The sequence below is a fragment of the Dipodomys ordii genome, unplaced genomic scaffold (assembly GCF_000151885.1).
Source record: "Dipodomys ordii isolate 6190 unplaced genomic scaffold, Dord_2.0 Scaffold1, whole genome shotgun sequence".
In the NCBI taxonomy this organism is placed as follows: Eukaryota; Metazoa; Chordata; class Mammalia; order Rodentia; family Heteromyidae; genus Dipodomys; species Dipodomys ordii.
In genome coordinates this window covers 3,307,249-3,329,043 of record NW_012267217.1, presented here as the reverse complement: position 1 = coordinate 3,329,043, position 21,795 = coordinate 3,307,249, and the positions used below count along the sequence as shown (strand labels likewise).

At 33.4% G+C, this 21,795-nt stretch overlaps 1 protein-coding gene across 2 annotated transcripts in view; it reads right to left on the bottom strand.

The window, feature by feature from the left end:
• The window catches only part of Mycbp2 (MYC binding protein 2, E3 ubiquitin protein ligase), a 236,244-nt gene that overhangs the window by 112,113 nt on the left and 102,336 nt on the right, over window positions 1-21,795 (bottom strand). For both annotated transcript variants that reach the window (XM_013009100.1, XM_013009110.1), the window contains exons 28-37: window positions 20,001-20,135; window positions 18,044-18,127; window positions 15,702-15,798; window positions 11,990-12,182; window positions 11,325-11,599; window positions 9,381-9,602; window positions 6,187-6,378; window positions 4,717-4,923; window positions 3,684-3,815; window positions 2,007-2,185 (exon numbers count right to left, since the gene is read on the bottom strand). In XM_013009100.1, the coding sequence (XP_012864554.1) occupies window positions 2,007-2,185; window positions 3,684-3,815; window positions 4,717-4,923; window positions 6,187-6,378; window positions 9,381-9,602; window positions 11,325-11,599; window positions 11,990-12,182; window positions 15,702-15,798; window positions 18,044-18,127; window positions 20,001-20,135 (1,716 nt within the window). The remainder of the gene's footprint in view (window positions 1-2,006; window positions 2,186-3,683; window positions 3,816-4,716; window positions 4,924-6,186; window positions 6,379-9,380; window positions 9,603-11,324; window positions 11,600-11,989; window positions 12,183-15,701; window positions 15,799-18,043; window positions 18,128-20,000; window positions 20,136-21,795) is intronic.

The window sequence follows — 21,795 nt, the reverse complement described above, 5'->3', positions numbered from 1 at the left end:
CATGTTTGGTTGTAACTTGATAGGAGAAGAGTACTATAAATGTGTTTACCCTAAAATATGTATGAGTCAACTACAGAAAATATTGTTAAGTAGGATTATATGGCTTGTTGATCCTAGAGTGTCATCTAGAATCCAACTTCCTGCCTACGAATCTCTCTACAATAATTTACCCTAAGTATGATTTGGGCAAGATGTTTAAATAGTACCTCAGATTCCTGTTTTGTGAAGTAGGCATAGGAATCGGGCCTTCCTCATGACTAGGCAAGGCAACCACAGGCACAGCACTAGAACCCAGCCTAGCACACAATTTAACTATTTAGTACATAACAGCCAGCATTATCACTATTAGTATCATATGAATAAAGATGTTAAAGATGGACTTATGTACTTAGTCTACATCTCAGGGGACAGAAAGGCTATAGATGTGACCTTGGGAAACATTATAATGTTGTTTGAAGCTAAAAGACTTTAATCGTCTTTAACTTAATTTTTAAATATAAAGCTTAAGGTATTTAAAATTTCTTGGTGAACACAAATTATCTAAAGTTTGGGTGGTACCCTCTTTTTTGTGTGCATGCCAGCATACTCTTTGTGTGCCAGTACTGAGGCTTGAACTCAGGCCATCATGTTCTTGCATAGATATTTCTGTTTGAGTCACAACTCCACATATGCCTTTGTTGTTGGTTATCTGAGATAAGAGTTTCACGTACTTTTCTGCCAGGATCCTCAGATCTCAGCCTCTTGAATAGCTAGGATTATAGGTATGAACCACCAGCACCTGGCTATATATACACTTAGCAGCTGTCTGGCCTACTGAAATGTAAAATTCTTCTTTTGTGCATGTAACAACTTTTAATTGATAAAAGAAAAATCTACTATGTAATAAATTTTGTTTTCATTATTGGTTTATAAGAACTAGACATCTTACATACTTCAACAACATTGTGCTATATAGCTTATTCGCTGCCTGCTATGAGTATTTTAATTCATTTGGAAAAGAAAAGGAAAATATTTAGGATATTTTTTATTAACTATCTAGGCAGCGTGCCCCAGATTGTTTAGTAAGAAAACAGAAAGCAGCAAGCCTCTAAAAGTGGTGTGCATTTGATGTTAAGTGAGACCATGGTTAAGTGTGGTAAATGATATTTGTTGTTATCTAAGGCTCTAATTAAGTTACATAACAAAAATTCAGCCAGCCAGCCAACTGGTGGCTCATACTCGTAACCCTAGCTCCTCAAGAGGCTGAGATCCGATGATTGTTATTTGAACCCAGACTGGGCAGAAAAAGTCCATGAAATTCTTATTTCTAATTAACCAGAAAGAAAGCTGGAAGGGGAACTTTGGCTCAAGAGGTAGAATGCAAAATTGCTCAGGGATATCACCCAGACTCTGAGTTCTATAACCAGTTTGGACACAAAACAAAAACTAAAACCACAGTGAAAAATGCATTTTAAAGGCTTTTTAACCCAAGGATTGTTATCAGTCTTTTGCTTGTTTACATGTTGAATGGTTTTTGTTAAAAGTATTGTAAGAACAATATAATTTTATGTTCTAGGGTACCTGGGACTTGCTGGACCAGACATAAGATTCATAAATATTTACAGAAGTATTCTGTAAAAGGATCAAAGCAACACTACCGTCCTAGAACACCTGATCTGATCATTCATTTTAGGTATTTATAAAAAGAAATAAGTTCCATTTTAAGCTGGAATAGTATATAAAAAATTATAAAGTGATAATACATAGCACATACATCCAGTCTACAAAATTTTAATAGTATTAAAGGAATAATAACAAAAAATTTAAAGCATTTATCTCTACATTGAACACTAATTTTGCATTTTAAATTAAAGCTTTTTAATCTGAATTAGCACAGATATGTGCCAGAAAAAAAAAGCATATACACTTAATTTCAACTATCCAGTCAGTAATTTTTACCTTGGTAGTATATTGTATGTTACAGGACTTTAGAATATTTTACCATATCTCTCTGTAGATGCACCTACCTATAGTAGAGTATCTGTGGAATCTGTCCTCTAGTTTGGTTTGTGCCATTACTGCTCAAGCTGCATGTGCTGAATGTAAAGGTCACACCATCAGGGCACTGAACTGTGGTCATTCCTCCATCGCCATTGGCTGTACGGCTTCCATAGTTCCTCAAGCGCACAGCATATTTAATACTTTCCTTTAAGAGAAAGATGTAAACAGATGTTTATATTTATTTGTAATGTACAGGAGATAAAAAGAATTCTATAAGTAAAACTGGGCAATTATATTGAACTCTGTTCTATTTATAGATGATATTGTTGAGTTTTCAATGAATCAAATATGATAAATGCTATTTAAATATATGGCTTAATTATATTACTCCTTAAAGAAATAATTGGCTAGTAGGGAAATAGAATTTGAATACTAGTATATCTAGCTTCTGTCCACTGTTACAATATCAACCATAGAAAAGATTTTAAGAATATAAACTAATACTTTTCCTTCATGAATTTAGAACTTGAAGCAATTTTATTATATTTTTTTTCTGCTAGTCCTGGGCCATAAATTTTGGCCTTGGCATTGTTCAAAATTCCTTTTATTCAAGGCTAGCACTTTACCAGTTGAGCACTACTTCCAGCTATTCACAGCCTTTTCTGCCCAGGATGAGTTTGATTCTCAGCTTCCTGAGAAGCTAGGATTATAGGTATAAGCCACCAGTACTTGTCTTGTGAAATAATTTTAAATATTAAAAATTTATGAATCCATTACATTTTTTATTGGTGAGACATTCAGTCAGAGATAAAAATGGAAAGGTTGATAAACAGGAAGGAAATATCCATAAGAAAATAATTCTCATCTGGTCATACAAAATAATATTTATTACAATAATCTCCAGGAATTTAAAAAATTAAAGAAAAAAGAAAATAGTTCTCTTGAGTATGATTCCTTATACATAATACATAAAGCTACAGACACTCAGGAATTATGATCTATGATTTCATTTTCATAATAAAACCTTTGTAGCCTTGTAAAGTCACTGATGAGCCTACTTTATCTAAAATTCTTTTTTTAATAAAACATTTAATAACCATAATAATGATATTACTTTCCCTTAATAATTATTTCAATTTGGTAAAATTTCCCTATATTGCTATTTTTTTAATTATTAAGTTTTACAAATTATTAACTTTAATAATTAATACTGTTAAGAACTCTTTATTTTAAGGAATTTTCCCACAATAAGAATAAGAAAGATAAAGGTTCATTCTTCTTATTTTCCATATTGTGTTAGAAACAGAGGCAGCTGAGCTTCAAATTTAATTGGCATGAATTTACAATGCAGATATTTCCCGGTGTATAGATAAGGCTCAAAATGGTAAAATAATAACTTCCTAGTGTGTTAAAGAGGACATGTATAAGAACAGGCTTCTGACACTAGAGTTACTTGACCTAAGTTTCACCAAACAATTCTTCCTACTATATCAGACATTAACAGACATTATGCAAAAATAGAATATAATATAGTGCATCAGGAATATTGTCCCATAAGTAACTCCATAAATATGTGAAGAAACACATAAATAATAACTTAGGAAAAGCCCTATCTAACTATGAAAATTCATGGAATACTTCTCAGTATTTTGAAGTACATAGTATCTCTTGCATACAAAAGAAACAAAACTTTTAAAAATTACCTTTAAGGGAACAACTTTATCAAGTCTGATTTCAGCTATGTCACTGGGTGAATCATCTGTTGTGTAAGTTCCTTTGACTAGTTCTAGAGATGTCCACCTGTGGGAATGAGTGGAATCTCCTGCATGCTCACTCTAACGAAGACATCAAAACAAAAGCCACCAAACTCTTAATTTTATTGTATGAACAATCTTGACTTAACAGTTAGCTTTTTAAGCAGTTTCTATCTCTACCTCTTTCCTGTCTCCCTCTTTTCCTCCCTCCTTTTTTCTTAAGTGCTAGAAATTTAACCTAGGGTATCCTCCTCCTCTACCCTCCTTTCCCCTCCCTACTTTTTTTACCCCTCTTTTTGCCTTCCTCCTGCCTTGTTTCCCAAATAGCTAGGCTTACCACTATGCCTAGCTAGCAGTTAACTTTCTTGTATATGAAATTTATCATTAATATTTCCCCATATACATTAAAGAAAAATTCCGGGTACTTTAAACTGTTCATTTTCTCTTATTTCCTGAAGAGATTAGCACATGAGGTCTTAAACTATTATAACTCCTTCATAAGAAGAGTACTTACAGAGCTTAATGAATTAGAGAATTAGTTCAAATTAATTGCTCAAAATATCAAGTTACAGATAGATCGCTATTTATTAGAAAATAATTTACATAGTAACTGTCTTATTATAATACAACTATAAAACCCAGACACATTGATTTTGAGAATATATTAACAATATCTAAATCAATCAATAAGTTATATTCACTAAGAATATTCATTAGCACTCTGACAAAACAGCTTTATCACTAACAGAGGTAATAAGTCACCTGAATGCTAACCTCATTTCATGGAAAATGACAACAGCAAAAACGAAAGTATTCAGACTTATGATTAGAGGCTTAGCTATATACTTTCTAGTTTTCAATTACAATTAAAATCTTTCCCTTTCACTCTGAATTTAATGTTGTCCATCTATGTATAGCTTGCTCTGAACCCACCAGCTCTGACATATAGCCCATATAGCAGAATGAATGCTATGATACTTACATCATCAACCAACACCTCTAATTCATATTCATGAATCCCACCTCCTCCATAAACAGAGAACCCAACCACAACTATTCCAGGCTTGTCTACTGAAAAACAGATGGCATCAGGGGACCCATTCCCTGTGTTCCAACTTCTTCCTTGGCTTGTTTTGGTGAATCGGTTAGCACTGGCTTTTACAGAATGGAGAGAATTAAGCCCATCAACCTATGAAAAACACACACAATCACATGAGTAGTTTGTTTTTGAGTGTTACTAATAACATCTGTGACAAAACTATCTAGTCTGATAAAATAATACAATGGGTTTACGTCTTCCTAAAGAAGTATTTTATTAGGCTATTAACCCATATTAATGCAAGATTTGATCATTCCCAAGTCACAAATTAATATCCCATGAGAGTATTTTCTCAGTCAAACATTTAACTTACAAGGTCCAAATGTTATCACAGTAGCAACATACTAATAGCAATAGCAACTCATTTTGGTACCAAAAATTTAGCATTCTACAGGCCAGCAGTTTTCTACCTATATTACACAGAGTTCCAGAATTCTGCAGCTAGGTTTGGAGATATATATTCACACTTTCATTCTTCATCTAGACCATCTCTCTGGTCTATTAATTTCCAGTTAAGATTTACAGAATAGAGACTGTTTCCAAAGTTTGAATAGCACTAAGGTAAACAGTGACATTTTTATGATAAAAGAGAAGAAATGACTGATATTTATGAATATAGCAAGATTTAGAAACTGATCTGACAAAGAAATATAGAAATCTACACCAGGACTTTGGTAGCTAACTCTTAAGGTTATATAATATTGGGTGTCCTATAATTTTTATCATTCATTTTGATTAAAAAACCAAGTTCACCGAGGATAATCCTTCAGTACTCATTAAAAGAGCTTAATAAGAAGTGAGATATATTATAGACTGAGTGAAGATTTAAAATAAACATTTTCTGCCCAGGTTGTCAACAGCCTCTTAGTTCAAGGTCTAACCTAACCAATAAACCTACGAAATTCTTTCCAGAGAAAAACATTAAAATTTTTCTCCAGTTGACGCATTCAGAAATTCTGAAACCTAAATATCACTATGAATCTATATATACTATATCATATATACTATATATTGAAGAAAATAATTTACAGATATATAAAAGGCATTTAAAATTAAAATTATTTCATAGGGATATTCTCAAACAATAACATTTAGAACTTTGAACAGCAGTTATATAAGGTGAATGTACTTGCTGTAACTGAACAATACATATGAGAATGATTCTAATAATAAAGAAACAGACAAGGGGTATCAAAGAGGCAAGAAAATGTTGAATTCAAAGGAAATTTTTTAACTGTGTAGTTCTATTGCTATTCTAGTTTGAAATTTGTTTCTAAAATGCCAAAGTATACGAAAAAGGAAACAAAATTTAAACATGTGTTACTTGCTTAATCTCAAAATATAACTCATTACCTCAGATCCCAAGGCAGATGCTGTCAGTTCACTGACGATGCTGGCCAACAATCCACACGTGTTAGAGACTAGGTGGGAGGAGAAAAGCTCATTTTCTCTCCTCAGGCTGTTCCTGACTGGCAGTACAACAATAACCAGCATTTTCTCTAGAACTTCACGGAAACTTGTCATCCCTGAGATATTTTCTTCACTCTTCATGACAGGAGAAGAAAAAGTGTTATAGTATTGCTTTGTTTTCCTTCATGTGAGCATTCAGTTGAAAATTTTTCTCTTTTTACCTAAGCCCTTAAAAGCCAGATTCTGGCTTTTTTGTTAGGCTCTTGTGTAATCTAATAGTACCATTTTTTAACATGATGTTTGTTTTTTTAATTAGCTTTGAGTCTTTATTCTTCTTTAGGGAGGGAGGGATACTGGGGCTTGAACTCAAAAGCCTTGTACTTATTTTGCTTGCTTTATCGCTCAGCTGGTACCCATCGGTTGAGCCAGCCTCCAGCTGGGATTTGGCTTGTTATTTTTAGATATGAAGTCTTAGAAGTTTTTATTCCCAGCCTGGCTTGAACCAAGATCTTTCAACTCTAGGCCACCTAAGTGGCTAGGATTACAGGGGTCAACTACCAGTACTGAGTTCATTTTTGGTCTTCTCAGTAATAATCTTGTGTCACAGATGTAAAACTACTCTTTCCATTTAAATTCTTTTTCCTATAGTATACTTCAATTATTTCTGAAATATGTATAGAGACACAGCTATCCTAAACAGTCTATGAAAATCATTTATTTAAAATGTTAATTGTGTGTGTGTGTGTGTATGTGTGTATGTGTGTGTGTGTGTGTGTGTGTATGCATGCACACATTGCTCCTCAGGCCTGGGCACTGAAGCTAAGCTTTTTTGCTTAAGAGTAGTGCTCTACCACTTGAACTATACCTCCACTTCTGGCTTTTTGGTGTTTAACTGCAGATAAGAATCTCATACACTTTCCTGTCCAGGCTGGTTTTGAACCACTATCATGATATCTCAGCCTCCTGAGTAGCTAGGATTACAGGCATAAGCAACCAGCACTAAATTCTATTGTACATATACATAATCCAAGGCAGCTTTTACAATTATTATTGTATTCAATTTCTGAGAAAATATAAACATTCAATCTTTGCCAATAAAAAAATTATAAGAAAATATAAGTCTATGTTAAAACAAAAAGTATTTTTCAGAATACTGGAAAATATTAATTTAGTTGATGGCCACACAGAAATTCTTTACCACCTTTACAATATATATACATATATACATACATATGTATATCTATATAAACTCACAGGAGACACAGAATAAATGCACTCAATTTTATTAGGAGGCCACAATAACCAATAAACCTTTTCACTTTCTCTAAAAAAAAAATTAAAAGGAAAGTTAACAACCAATTTGAGTATGAAATTAAAGGTACTACTTACAATAGCTCAAAACAACAACAACAAAAAAAAAACATTGTTTTACCCTCTGGCAAAGTTTTGCCACAACAATTACATTCCTTATTGCTTTATAATATACAGTACAGACTTCAGGAAATCAAAAAAAATTCTGGATAAAAAGGGACCTCAAAGTTAAGCCAGTCTGTTATGAAGGCAAATCGTTTATATAAATAACACACTTTTAAGCCAGGAATTGGTGTTTTATGCCTATAGTTCCAGCTACTCAGGAGATCTGAAGATTGAGGTTTGAAATTAGCCCACGCAGAAAATTCTGTGAAACTCTTATCTCCAATTAAATCACAGAAAAGTCAGAAGTGGCACTGTGGCTCAAGTGGTAGAGTGCTAACCTTGAGCAAAAGAAGCTCAGGAACAGGGCTCAGACCCAAAGTTTAAGCCTCAGAATGGACAAAAACAAAACAAAAAACAAAATATGTGTCATAAGTAAATATAATCTGGATGTAACATGCATAGTATCATAAATAGATATACTACCAAATTAGAGTATATGAAAAAAACAAAAAATACACTTTCAATTCATTTGGAAGTTTTCTATTTCAACTTTCATTCATACCATTGTGAGCATTGTTGTAGGACACTCTTATTCCTAACATATAATCTTTGGCTCAAACAAACAAACAAAAATCACTTTGAAATAATCTCTCAAATTTAAATTATTTCTATTAGCATTTGAATAAGATCCCTATACCATTTTGATTAAATTCTAATATATATAGTTTATTTGGATATAAATTAATCAGTTATTGATTAACTGAAACTCCAATTATTTTATCTCATATCTTTCCCTTGTCTAGAATAGAGATATGTTAGATTTTGATAACAGTCAGTCCCCATTTATACTCTATAATAAAGAATTCTGTGCTGCTTTACTGGGTATGAAGGAAGATAAAGGAAAAAAAGTATTGGTGTGTTTATTTTTATTCACACCTTTTTAATTTCTAATTAGTAGCTGCCAAGATTATAAGAAGGTTCCCCAAAAATATCATGTTAATAGTCTGTTGATATGATTCATAGAAATCCAAAACAGCACACACTAGCTATTAGAATTTTAGAAAAGAGTTCCAGTAAGTAGCCCAAGGTAAACCCTAGAAAATCATGAAGTCAAATGATTAAAATTATCATGTTCACTCTTAAGAACACCCAAGAAATTGCTCAGGCTTTATTTTTTTATAGTCAGGCTGCATTTTTATAGTCTCACCGCATAGAAACTTACAAGGAAAAATTAATTTTTCATAATTTTCTAGAAATGCTTTGATATCTGTTTCATTAATATTTTATTACTAACTAAAGGCCAAAATGTTTTCCATGTTAATATTATTTTTTATTATTTCTACAAAGATATTATGTTTACTCTCTGAATTTTCTTCCCATTGTGTCATTATCACTTTTGGTTTTTATGTCATTGAAATTTTTTTTCACATTTTTCTTCTTGCAACATAAATTGTTGCTGTACAATAATTATAATCACTATTTTCTACTTCTTTCACTTTCACTTTCAGATAAGTTCTTATCAACTAAGTAGTAAGTATATATGGTTTCATGTTAGTTAGTTTTCCCTGTAGAACTTTCTAATAAACCAGAAGCAATTACTGAAGAATGTTATCTATGTCTGTTGTTTTAGCTCTGCTTACTTTACACTTTTTCTAAAGTTCTCCATTTCTTTCATCCTAGAGATATAAATTCAGTTTAGATAGATTTTAAGAAAAACTTACCTGGCTAAGCTTTTCCATATGTGCCACCAAAAGAGGAAAACGATGAACTAGTGTTGAGTCGTTCTCTGTACTAACTTGCTTAACAACAGATCTCAGCAGTACTTCTCCATCATATGCAATAGGGAAAATAGAAGTCAGCTTAACAGAAGTGTGACACAGAGCTGACATCACAGCTGCAAGGAGTCGGCTACTTGATGTCTTGAAGTTCGCTTCCTGGATATCCTTTGAAAAACAAAGCAAGATACCCCACCACCAAGAAATACTGTATAAATATAATCTAAAATTTTGGATACATAAAAAAATTATCTTAGCACTCACTCAAATTGTTTTGTTATAGAAATAATTACACCAATACTTTAAAATATAATTATAGGATTATGTGTTACTTCATAACTACACAATGAAGATAAGTAAATAGAAGTATCATCAATAAAAATCAGATTCCAGTCTTCCAATAAATGAAAAGCTTTTGCACAATCCTCTTCTGGCACTATTTTCAGTGGGAGAGATCAAAAGGTGACTTCCAAGAAACACTATAACCTTTATTTCTCAAATAATAAATGATGAAAACTGTAATTCTATGCTATAACATTTCATAAAAGTAAAAGCATTCTACCAACATTCAAGAATTTTCTTACAAAAAGTAGTATGTAGTAGCACTTACATATTTTACAACAAAATACTTAAAATTTTTTTCTAATTCATAGAAATCATATACATATAGATATATATAGATACATAACATAGTTCAAATATCTGCATTACAAAGTTAATCATTAAATGCAGAGCAACATTCAATATGGGGAATCAAAGCTGCTAAAACCAGTCTATAGTAGCCAAGGAAGAAAATAATCTTATCAGGCTGGCAAGGCTGAGAATAAGAGCAAAATTAAGTTATACACTAATGAAGGAAATGATCTCACCCCAGAAAATCAAGTAGCAAAACACACTATCATGGTACATGGATCTAATGTTGTCTGGGATAGCTTGGTAGTGACAATGAATTGGAGGGAGTAGCTTGCTGAGGTAAAGCTAGGATTTCTAGTAAAATGCTAAATTGAAGTGGTGAGAGCACATTCTCTCTTTCCAGAGTTACAGTCAATATTTCAACATTAGGTAGTAGCATGGTAGCTGAAGATTTATTTTTTCTTTTGGTTGAATGTGGGGCTTGAACTCAGGGTCTAGGCTATCCTAGAGCCTCTACCACTTGAGCCACAGTACCACTTCTGGGTTTTGAGTGGTCAGTTGAAGATAAGTCCCATTCTGCCTGGGATGGATTCAAACCACAATCCTAAGATCTCAGCCTCCTGAATGGCTGGGACTACAGGCATGAGCCACTGGCCCCTGGCTTGAAGATTTTTTAAATAAACATTCTTTATCAGACTGATGAAGTTTCATTATATCTTAGTTTTGTTACATTTGCTAACTTTCAATCATCATATAACAATTGTCAATTTTTTTCTCAATTAAGAAGATCAAATTGCTCTTTATTCAGTAAAAATGTGGAAAATTCTGATTTCTGAAAGTTAAATTAACTTGTACTTCCTAAAATAGACCCCACTTGGTCCTGCTAAATTATTTGTAGATTTTGTTTGGTAATGATTCCCTCCCACGTCCCTCCTTTCTGTTCTTGCAGATGTAGAAGCATCAAGGTCCAGGGTCTGCTCTCCTTGTTCTCACAAACTACTATAGTGTCCCCCTTTCTGTCTCACACAGACCTATAGGTTCAAAGCGCAAATCAGGAGCTCTATGTATGCATCTGTCAGTTATAACTAAAATATAACAAAACAGAAAATAAACTTTTAGAGTCAGATCATATGGCATACATACCAAATTTCTTAACTGATCTCTTGAAGGTTAAAGAGATGTAACTGCAATATTTCTTGTGAAAAGGATTAACTATTATATTGGTCTCTCAGCAAACACTTGACAACCTTAAATTACCTGATCCAAACAATTCAGCAGATCACAAAGGCAAGCCCATTGTAATGCAGGAGTTGGGTAGAAGGAATGAAAGCAGGCAGTAAAAGTATTATGACACTCTTGAAGAACAGCTTCAAGGAGACTCAGGGGTTGGCTAAGATATCCTTGAGGGTCATTATCCAACTTCACCATGCAGTGATCAACTCCTTCTGACAAGATTTTTCTTAACAAAGTTCTAGTTTTTCCAATACAGTCTGCTAGTTTGCTTGTTTCTTCTACAACTGCTTTTCCTGCAGCTTTAAGAGAAAAAGGTGGAAAAAAGAAAATGCTAAGTAAAATATTATGTATGTATGAAAACTATACAAATCAGCAATTTACTACACAGCTAAAAATCACAAAAACTCATAACCTACAAATAACGTAATTTTAAGATGTGTACCAGAATTATTTCTTTTAAAAATCCAAATGAAAAAAAAGTGATTCAGGAATTAAGTCCAAATTACTTTCTGAAAACATTTCTTCTAGGCAGAATTTATTTAACACAATACATTTGTTAACACAATATACTCAGCAAGGTGGCTCAGAGGCATTGGCTGGATTTTAATTAAACTCTTGGTTATCTGTATTTAAACTTTTTCAATGTATCATATGTTTTGTTCTAAAGGAATTTTAAAAATTCATCATACCTGATACTGGGTAAATTTCACAGGTATAGACACGCAATAACCTCAGACAACAGGTACCCACAAAGCGCAGTCTCTCTAAATCTAGAAGTGTAGCTGTGAATTGGAATCCTTTTAATCCTCTAAGTTCTTCAACCCCTAAGACTAACGTGGTCCAGCTCCAGTGAAGAATACTCAGCAATGATTCAAAACACTCCTAATACAGAAGAGAAAAACAAGATAATACTGAGTTCAAATGACAACATACATACAATTGAGCCAAATGAAAGGTAATCTCAGAATCACTTTACATCAAGAATTTTTATAGCCCAAATAACAGATAGTCTTAAAGTTCATTTACTAAGTTACCATTAAGAATAGAGGTTGGCATTTACAAAAACAATGTTCTTCAACACTGACCTTCTTTTTATTTATCTATTTGTTTGTCTGTTTATTGCCAGTCTTGGGGCTTGAACTCAGGGCCTGGGCTCTGTCCCTGAGCTTGTCTGTGCTCAAGATCAGTGCTCTATCACTTGAGTCACAGCACCATTTCTGTCTTTGTCTCACAGACTTTCCTGCCCCAGCTGACTTTGAACCATGATCCTCAGATCTCAGCCTCCTGAGTAGCCTGGATTACAAAAGTGAGATACCAGCACCTAGCCAACATTTACCTTCTTAAAAGACTTTTTAATTTTTTTTATTGTAAAGATACTGTACAGAGGGGTTACAGTTACATGAGTAAGGAGCATTGTTATCCCCTCCTTTGTTTTTTACCAACCCTTCCGTTCCCACCTCCCCAACTCCCCTCCACCCCCTCCCCAAGTTGTAAAGATTTTTTTCAACACAGTGTCTTTTACATCTCATTGTTACAATGGGTCAGCCTGTATCCTTGTTTTCAGCATTTTCTTAATTCCCTTCCCCTCCCCAAATTAGAAAAATGTATATACAAGATGCAGGGTACCAGAATCAAATACAGTGAAAACAGGGGTTACACCATGGGGGAAGAAACAAAAAAAAAATCACATAATACATTAAAAACAACAGTGACAAAGATAGTTTTCTTGCCACCAGTCTTCTAACTTATCAGATACACCAGGACATTTTTAAGAAAAGAGGCACTTACAAATGCAAATTTATTTGAAAGAAAAATTAAACTCTATTTAGTCAGTATAGCAAAATGATTAAAACAGAAATATTTTAGTATTAGCATCAGTGACAGTATCAAATAAGTTGTTTCATGTCTACATATCAAAATTTATAATAGAAAATATAGCCAATTTTGGACAAGCAAATTAATAGTATACAAAAATCATGTAGAAAATACTGAAGAATTTTGTGCCCTGCATCTTGTATATACATTTTTCTAATTTGGGGAGAGGAATGGAAATAAAATGTTGAAACAAGATACAGGTTGACCGACTGTAACAATGAGATGTAGAAGGCACTATGTTGAAAATGAACTTTACAACTTGGGGGGAGGTGGAGGAGTTGGGGAGATGGGGAGGGAAGGGTTAGTAGGGGAAAAACAAAGGAGGGGATAACAATGCTCAACAGGAAATGTACTCATTTACCTTACTCATGTAACTGCAACCCCTCTGTACAGTATCTTTACAATAAGAAAGAAAAGAAAGAAGGAAAGAAAGGAAGGAAGGAAGGAAGGAAGGAAGCAAGGAAGCAAGGAAGCAAGGAAGAAGGAAGGAAGGAAAGAAAGAAAGAAAGAAGGAAAGAAAGAAAGAAAGAAGGAAGGAAAGAAAGAAAGAAAAGAGCCTAGAAAAGAAAAAAAATACTAAAGAAAATCGTATTTAGGTTTACTTAATGCTACAATGTGAGTTTAGAGGTGAACTTTTCTCACAATTCTAGTTAGCCTGAAGGTTTTATCCTACTTACATTATTATAGATACTGTATGAATCTGAATCTCAAAGCAGAGAACTTTGCTCACTCATTTCCATTAAATCACAGACTTCTGGGAACAGTAAATCAAATAGAGAATTTATAGTCAGGCATGGTGGCTCATATCTCTAATCTTAGCTGCTCAGGAGGCAGAGATTTGAAGGATGATTTAAGGCCAGCATGGGCAAAAAGTTAGCTGGAAATAAGGACACATGCCTGTAATTTCTGCTCTGTGAGAGGCATAGAAAAGAGGATCAAGGTCCTAGACTGGCCTGGACAAAAGCAAGACCCTATGTGAACAATAAACTAAAAAGAAAATAGGGATAGGAGCATATCTCAAGTGGCAGATCATCTACATAATAAGCCCAAGGTCTTGAGTTCAAACCTCAATAACACACAAAAAAGAAAGAAAATGAATTAAAGAAATGAGAGCGTAAGTTTCTTATATGAAAAGTTATAATTACCTAATAACCTTAAAGCCATTTGGGTATAAATACAAACAAATTAGTAAGAACAGAAAAAAGGTACTTAAAAGAATACAAAAAATTCTTATTTACATGAAAAGATATTTAACTCATACTAAAATTGAACAAAGGTATCAAGGAGTATATTATTCAAAGAATAGTGTGAAAATTACCATAGCTCTTTTGGAAAGTCATTTTGACAAAGTTAAATCTAATTTTAAATGGACACAGTTTTAGAATTATCGTTAATTTAATAAGTTCTTATAAAAATGTAAGAATAAGAAAATGAAAAATAAACGAGTAAAAGGAAAAACTGAAAAATAATATGATTACAGGATCACATGTAAACAAAGATCGAGTCAAAAATACTAACAGAGAAAGCTGTATGTCCAGGAAAAGTTTAAAGATAAAAACTGTTATACAAACAAATGTTGTCTAACATGATGTATAAATACATACATAACCTCTGTATATATAAAAGTATACATGTACTAGGTCAGTATGGTGGTAAGAAAAAATAGAAATTAGAGGGAAAATCTTTTAACATTGTGAGTATAGCTCTATCTTTACTTTATCCCATTTCTATAAGTCAGATATATTAATTCTATGATTTAAATGTTAAAAGGGTGAAAAAAGCTGAGCAGTGGTGGCTCCAATTCAATAATCATAGCGGCTGACATATGGAGTATTACAGCTCAAGGCCAGAATTGGCAAAAAAAAAAAGTTCACTATACTTCATGTCCAAATAAACAGCAACAAGCAGGGCGAGAAGCAAACTGCCTATAAAAAAGTGGGAGGATTGGTGAAAAAATTCCATTTAACCAACATGGGAGTCTACTAGCTACATATTCATGTAGTGCCTGCCTTACAGTTCAAAAGCATTTTAGATGACTTATTTTATTAGAAATTCATAATAATGACAATATAACTTAGATAAATTACATAAGAATTTACATGAAAGAGCAATTAGCTCAGACTTACTGGTCAGTTACATCACAGTTCTGCACTTATAACCTAAATAGCACTGTGCATCTTTAATTATATAATGGGGAGGACCAATAGTTCAGCATGTTCTCACATACACAACTCTCCTTAGTTTCCTAACAATTACAGTAACAATTATATCTTGTACTAGTCCTTCATTTTCTAATGCCTTCTGCATATGCATACTAGAAAATCTACCAGTTATTTTATATTTACATAGTTTAGTATGTTAAAGCCATAATCGAAACCTCCAATTTACATTACTTAAGTACACATTATTGTTGTCTATAATACAAATAGTAGTACAAAAGCATACCTGAGTTTATAAAGCTCTGATGAGAAACTGTTAGACTGACACTCAGAATTGAACAGATCTGAAAAATTTTTAATTGCTTACCACTGAGACAGTTCTTGCAAAAGATCTCTTTAAAATGTGTACAGGCTCACTGGTTTGTTGTTTGCCTTTGGAAGCACTGCCATCACTGGTGGGAAGTCTGAAGGCAATAGATAGGCATATAAAGTTATGATGAAGACACTAATGACATATACATTTGGTAATAATGAAATAATTACAACTTTTGTCTGGTAAAATACCAATATGAATCTTTTCTTAAACATTTTCCAATGCTATACAAAGTTTTTATCACATGAATACTTTCTGTATAATTTTTGTTATTTTTAAAGAGTTGTGCAAAAAGGTTACAATTTTGTAAGCCAGGTTGTGAGTACAGCACAGCTTCCTTCACTTTCCCCCATTTTCTACTTCCCATCCCTACCTACAAGTTAGTTTATTTTTTTACATAGACTACACGGAATACAGTGACTGCATTTGCTTACCCTTCTTTCCTCCATTTCTTTGTCCCACCCTTTACTCACTCCCCGCCAAAGAAAAAAGGACAAAAAACAAAAGAACAACCAAAAACATTTTTCTACTTCTTGGAATTCGTTTAAATGCTAAGAGGAGTAAGTTACAACTTTGGATTCCTCCCCTTCGTATGTAAACGCATAAAGCTCTAAATAATTTATCATGTTTAGATTAAGTTTAGACCTAGCTTCTACATATGACAGAAAATATGTGCCCTCTGTCTTTTGGAACTTGACTTACTGAACTTAACATGATTTGTTCTAGATCCATCCATTTCTCTGAAAATGACATAATATTCTTCTGATGGGCGAGTACAATGGTATTGCATATAGTACATTTTCTGATCCACTCATCTATTGTAGGGCATCTAGGCTATTTTCATAACTTGTCTATTGTGAATAATACATATAGTGCAGCACTGAACAAGATGTACAAGTGTCTTTACCATATCCTGGCTTGTAATGTTCTAAGTAGATGCCCAAGAGAGATACTGGATCACAGGATAGTTTTATGTTTAGGGTTTTTTGGGTTTTTTTTTTTTTTTTAGGAATCTCCAAATCACCATCCAAACTGTTTGTACTAGTATACATTCCCACCAACAATGCAACAGGGTTCCTTTAATATTTGCTATTGTTCAAATTCTGAAGGTTGACTAATTTGACTGGGGTGAGATAGAATCTCAATGTTGTTTTGATTTGCATTTCCTTTATGGCCAGGGACGTTGAATATTTCCTTATGTGTTTATTGGCCAATCTTACTTTTTCTTTTTTTTTTTTTTTGTTGGTCGTGGGGCTTGAACTCTGGGCTTGGGCGCTCTCCCCCAGCTCTTCAGCTCAAGGCGAGCGCTCTACCACTTGAGCTACAGCGCCACTTCTGGTTTTCTGGTGGTTTTATTGGAGATAGGAGTCTCATGGTCTCTCCTGCCCATGCTGGCTTTGAACAGCGATCCTCAGATCTCAGCCTCCTGAGTAGCTAGGATTACAGGCGTGAGCCACCAGCGCATGGCTAATCTTACTTTTTCTTATGAGAAGTTTCTTTTAGTTCCTTTGCCATTTATTGATAAGTTTATTGGGGGAACGGGGGTTAGTTTCTTGAGCACCTTGTATAATTTGGATTTTGGGCTTTTGTCAGATGTATAGCTAGTAAAGTTAAAAATATAAAAAACATAAAAAGATAAAAGCATAAAAGTTACATACTCTACTAATGCTGCTATTAAAAAGTTATTTTTCAAAAGTTCCTATAAGTAGCACAACAAAACTTGTTATGTTCATAATACTACACGTTATAAACAAAAACAGTAATAGGTTACATTTTAAAAATTCTTTCTTGGGAAAACTGAGGTTTTTAACTTTCAGGTTCTTTTAGTGGAAAGATAAGGAAACAGGTCTTTTTTTCTGATTTTTATCACTTAGAGTAAAAAATTACACTACTGAGAATAAGTTTATATGCATTTGAATTCTTTATTCTAATATTGTAATAGTCAAGAAGTAGGCATACACACATACTTGCATAGGCCTCTATATGTGTGTCCAAATTACAGTGAACGGATAAAAATACTAACTAATGTTTAAAAGGTAATAAATATCAAATGAGGAAGTTATTTTTCAATATTTCAATAAAGTGAGAAATTCATCACTGATAAGGGATTTTCCAATTCATTCTATCACCAGATAAATAACATAAGCATGATACAAACTAAATTACAAAATGCAAACTGAGCTAAATATTTTTGTGAAATTAGCTACACTTATGTCAATATATTTAACTTTATTAGATGCTTCAGTAAAATCTCTTACTATGTCATATATTTTAAATGATTATACTTCAATATAATAAAATATAAAACATCTATGAACTAGAAACATGTTAAATACCTGTATAATAATTGGGGTATCTGACCAGCATTAACATCTGTACCATTATTTGATTTCTTTGAACTCTTAAACTGGAAAACAACTCTATAAAGAGAAAAAATAACAATGATACCAAAATGGTATTATCTAAGATTCATGAAAAGAAACAATAAATTTAGCAATCATGTTTTCAAATCCTAAATCAATGAAAACTACTCATTTTTTAAAGAGAAAAGCAAAAGCAAAAAGAAACTGCCCTGATTTTAACTGAGTAACGTAATAAAATGAGTAGCTTTCCTAGTCTCTCTCAGTCTTACAGCTTAATTTTTATCTCAGAAGAGAAGGTGGATTTTGTTGTGTATTTTTATAATCTTTAAGTAGTTACACAAAACAGTTGCTATTTAATAAAGCCATCTATGATACAGTGCCTCTTAATCAATGTCACCCCCTTCAACATTCTCACCCATTTCTCCCAACCTAACCCTTCCCTTACTTTTCTTAATTTATAGGTATGTATTTTTTTTTGCCAATTAACAAACAGTTCACTTATAAATGCATCTTAAATCTGTGTCATCCCTTCAACATCTTCACCATGCTTCAAACCACCCCTTCCCTTATTTAGAAGAAAAGTGTTAACAAAAGATTTTCACTCATAAAGTATATAATCTGTTTCACTAGGTGCATTTCAGGCTTTAGCATCTAAGTACCATGTGCAAATGAATTGTATATAGGGATCAAAAAGTTCAGGGCCACAGAAGTTTCCTCAGTTCTAGTGAACAATCTTAGAGTAAATTAAAAGAGACACATACAACTGATATAATTTTACTATAGCAATCTCCTTGAGACTAAACTTCATCTCATAAATCAGTTTGTTCTTTCTTTGGTCAGCTGTTCTGAGTTGAATTAAATAGAAATATACTATTAATCCTATCTATTTCAAAGTTTATTTCATTCAAGAGAAATAACAAGTAAGTTGAAATTCTTTGTCCTTCCAAACACATGTACCAGAACAATAAGTATAAAGAATAGTAGGATTAGAGTCAATAGATTCTGGATCTAGATTTGGTTCAGCCACATGGTAATAGTCAAATCACTGAGCAAACCAGTTCATGGTTTGTTATTTAGTTCCTTAAGTAAAAACTGGAGCTAATATCCTTTCACAGAATTATTAAAGAAAGCAAAAGAGACAATGCATATTAAAGCATTTTACACCCTGTTCATCACCTTTACAATAATTTTTTAAAAAGTATTTCATAGAATGAAAATCACTCTACACAAGAAAGTTATTTTAGCTGGGCACCGGTGGCTTCAACCTGTAATCCTAGCCACTCAGGAGGCTGAGATCTGAGGATCGAGGTTCAAAGCCAGCCCAGGCAGGAAAAGCCATGAAACTCTTATCTCCAATAAACCACTAGAAAACCGGAAGTGGTGCTGTGGCTCAAGTGGCAGAGCGCTAGCCTTGAACTGAAGAGGGAAGGGACAGTGGTCAGGCCAAGTTCAAGCCCCACCAACAACAAAAAAAATTTTTTTAAGTTATTTTTAGGTGGTAAAAATTTTTTTTACGTACAGCATGAAAATATTATGCCATACAAAGAAGCTTTGTAATTTATAAACTGTTTATATATGCATTACCAAATAAAAATTTTAAGTATCTTCATTTTTATTATAGCTCCAAATTCCTCACTACCCTTGTCATCTTCCTCTATGTAACTTCTAATTTGGTTAAAGAAAGGGCTTTTAAACAAAACCCAGGAATACACAGAAATGTTACCTGAAAAGATGCTCTAGCTAGACCTTCACTTGGCAACCTTGGCCAACTCGCATGTGAGGTTACACCTAAATTTCATCATTAGAATTTTATTATGCTCTACATGCCAATTAAACTTTTCATCTTACTAGAAGTTTTTAGAGCCTTCAGAACAATATTCCTGAATCAAAAATGTGAGTAATAGAAGTAAATCTTCCACAATCTGCTTACCCATCATCTGTGGTAATAGAAGCTTGCCCGTGAGACCCACAGTCACTACTGGGTCCTGACACTCGAGCCCATGCAACGTACCACCATCCAGCTTGCAGGAGAACTGGTTCATCAAACATCATAGCATATTTTTCTCTGAGAAAAAAATTAATTTGAGAGTCAAAGTCAATTCCTCTATACTTGTAGAGTGTGTGCCTTATGCTGAGGAGCTTAGTGACAACACCCAGGCCCAGAGTTCAAGTCCCATGACCGACCAAAAAAAAAAATTTTAATTTCTCTGTACTTATTTGTCATATATATTCATTTTTAAATCCCTTGTAATAAAAATCTGAAATAAGACTTTTTAGACAATATTAAAACTTGTTTTAAAAATTCTGGAGAGGAACACAAACATAATAGTTCCTTGTGTTAGGGTGTTTGAAATAACTTCTTTTTTACCTTTTAAAACTCTACATGCTTAAATCTTATAAACAGTCATATTTTAAAAAAACAAAAATTTTAGATTACTTTAAAAAATAAGTACAAACATTTTACTGATAATGGAAATTTAAGCATTAGTTTTAAAGTTCATTTATTTAATTAAATTCTTCTTCCTGAGATAATTAAAATACGTTAGAAAAATTGCTCTGGAGTAAAGTGTCCTAGTTAATGCCTAGCTTTGTCACTTGTTGACTGTAAGACCCCTTATATCTCAGATCTTTATCTGAAAACTAGGATACAAATAATGTCTGTAACACTGAGTTGTTCTTAAAATAAGTGAATTTAGATAACATGCCAGGAATGGAGCCTCTTAAAGTAACTACACAACAAATTTTATTAATTTGGGGGGAGAGTAAAGACTTGTATCTACACAAAGATACTTGCTAAAGGCCCAATCAAATTGCAGAAATCTACGTGACAGAGTTTAAGCAATCGGTTGTAGGTGTTACTGAGAGAAAAATAAAGAGAATTTAAGGAGAGGATAAAATGATTGTAAACATTCTATGGAGCTAAGAAAGCACAAGAGAAGATCAGAAAATGGCAGTGTAGTAGATGGAGAATAATAATATGTAGAACATGTAAAAATTCTAATTCTAGCCGGGCGCTGGTGGCTCATGCCTGTAATCCTAGCTACTCAGGAGGCTGGGATCTGAGGATCGCGGTTCAAAGCCAGCCCGGGCAGGAGAGACCATGAGACTCCTATCTCCAATAAACCACCAGAAAACCGGAAGTGGCGCTATAGCTCAAGTGGTAGAGCGCTCGCCTTGAGCTGAAGAGCTGAGGGACAGCGCCCAGGCCCAGAGTTCAAGCCCCACGACCGACAAAAAAAAAAAAAAATTCTAATTCTATCTTTTAAAATCTGGGTCTGAAAAAGAAAAAAAAAAGATGCAATCCCAGCTCTATGGGAGGAGGCAATAGGAGGATCACAGCTTAACACAGCCCAGCTTTCTATCCCCACCACACCACATTAGAATATATCTTTCTCAAGAATAAGCTAGGCATGTTGCTGCATGCCTGTAATCCTAGCTACATAGGTACTGAACATAGGAGCATGGTGGTCTGAGGGCAACCTGGATAAAAACCTAACAATCGGTCTGAAAAATAACTAAAAGCAAAATGTCCTTGAGTATTTTTCAAGTAGTATGATGTCTGACTACTAATATTAAGCACAAGATTTTGAATTCAAAACATCAGTACTAAACAAAAGAAGAAAAACAGAGTCTGGTCCTGCTTTATGCTAATTAAGAAATTCATATATTATTTCCTTGACTCATAATTATATGCTAAAAAATACTAAATGACAATGGTATATACA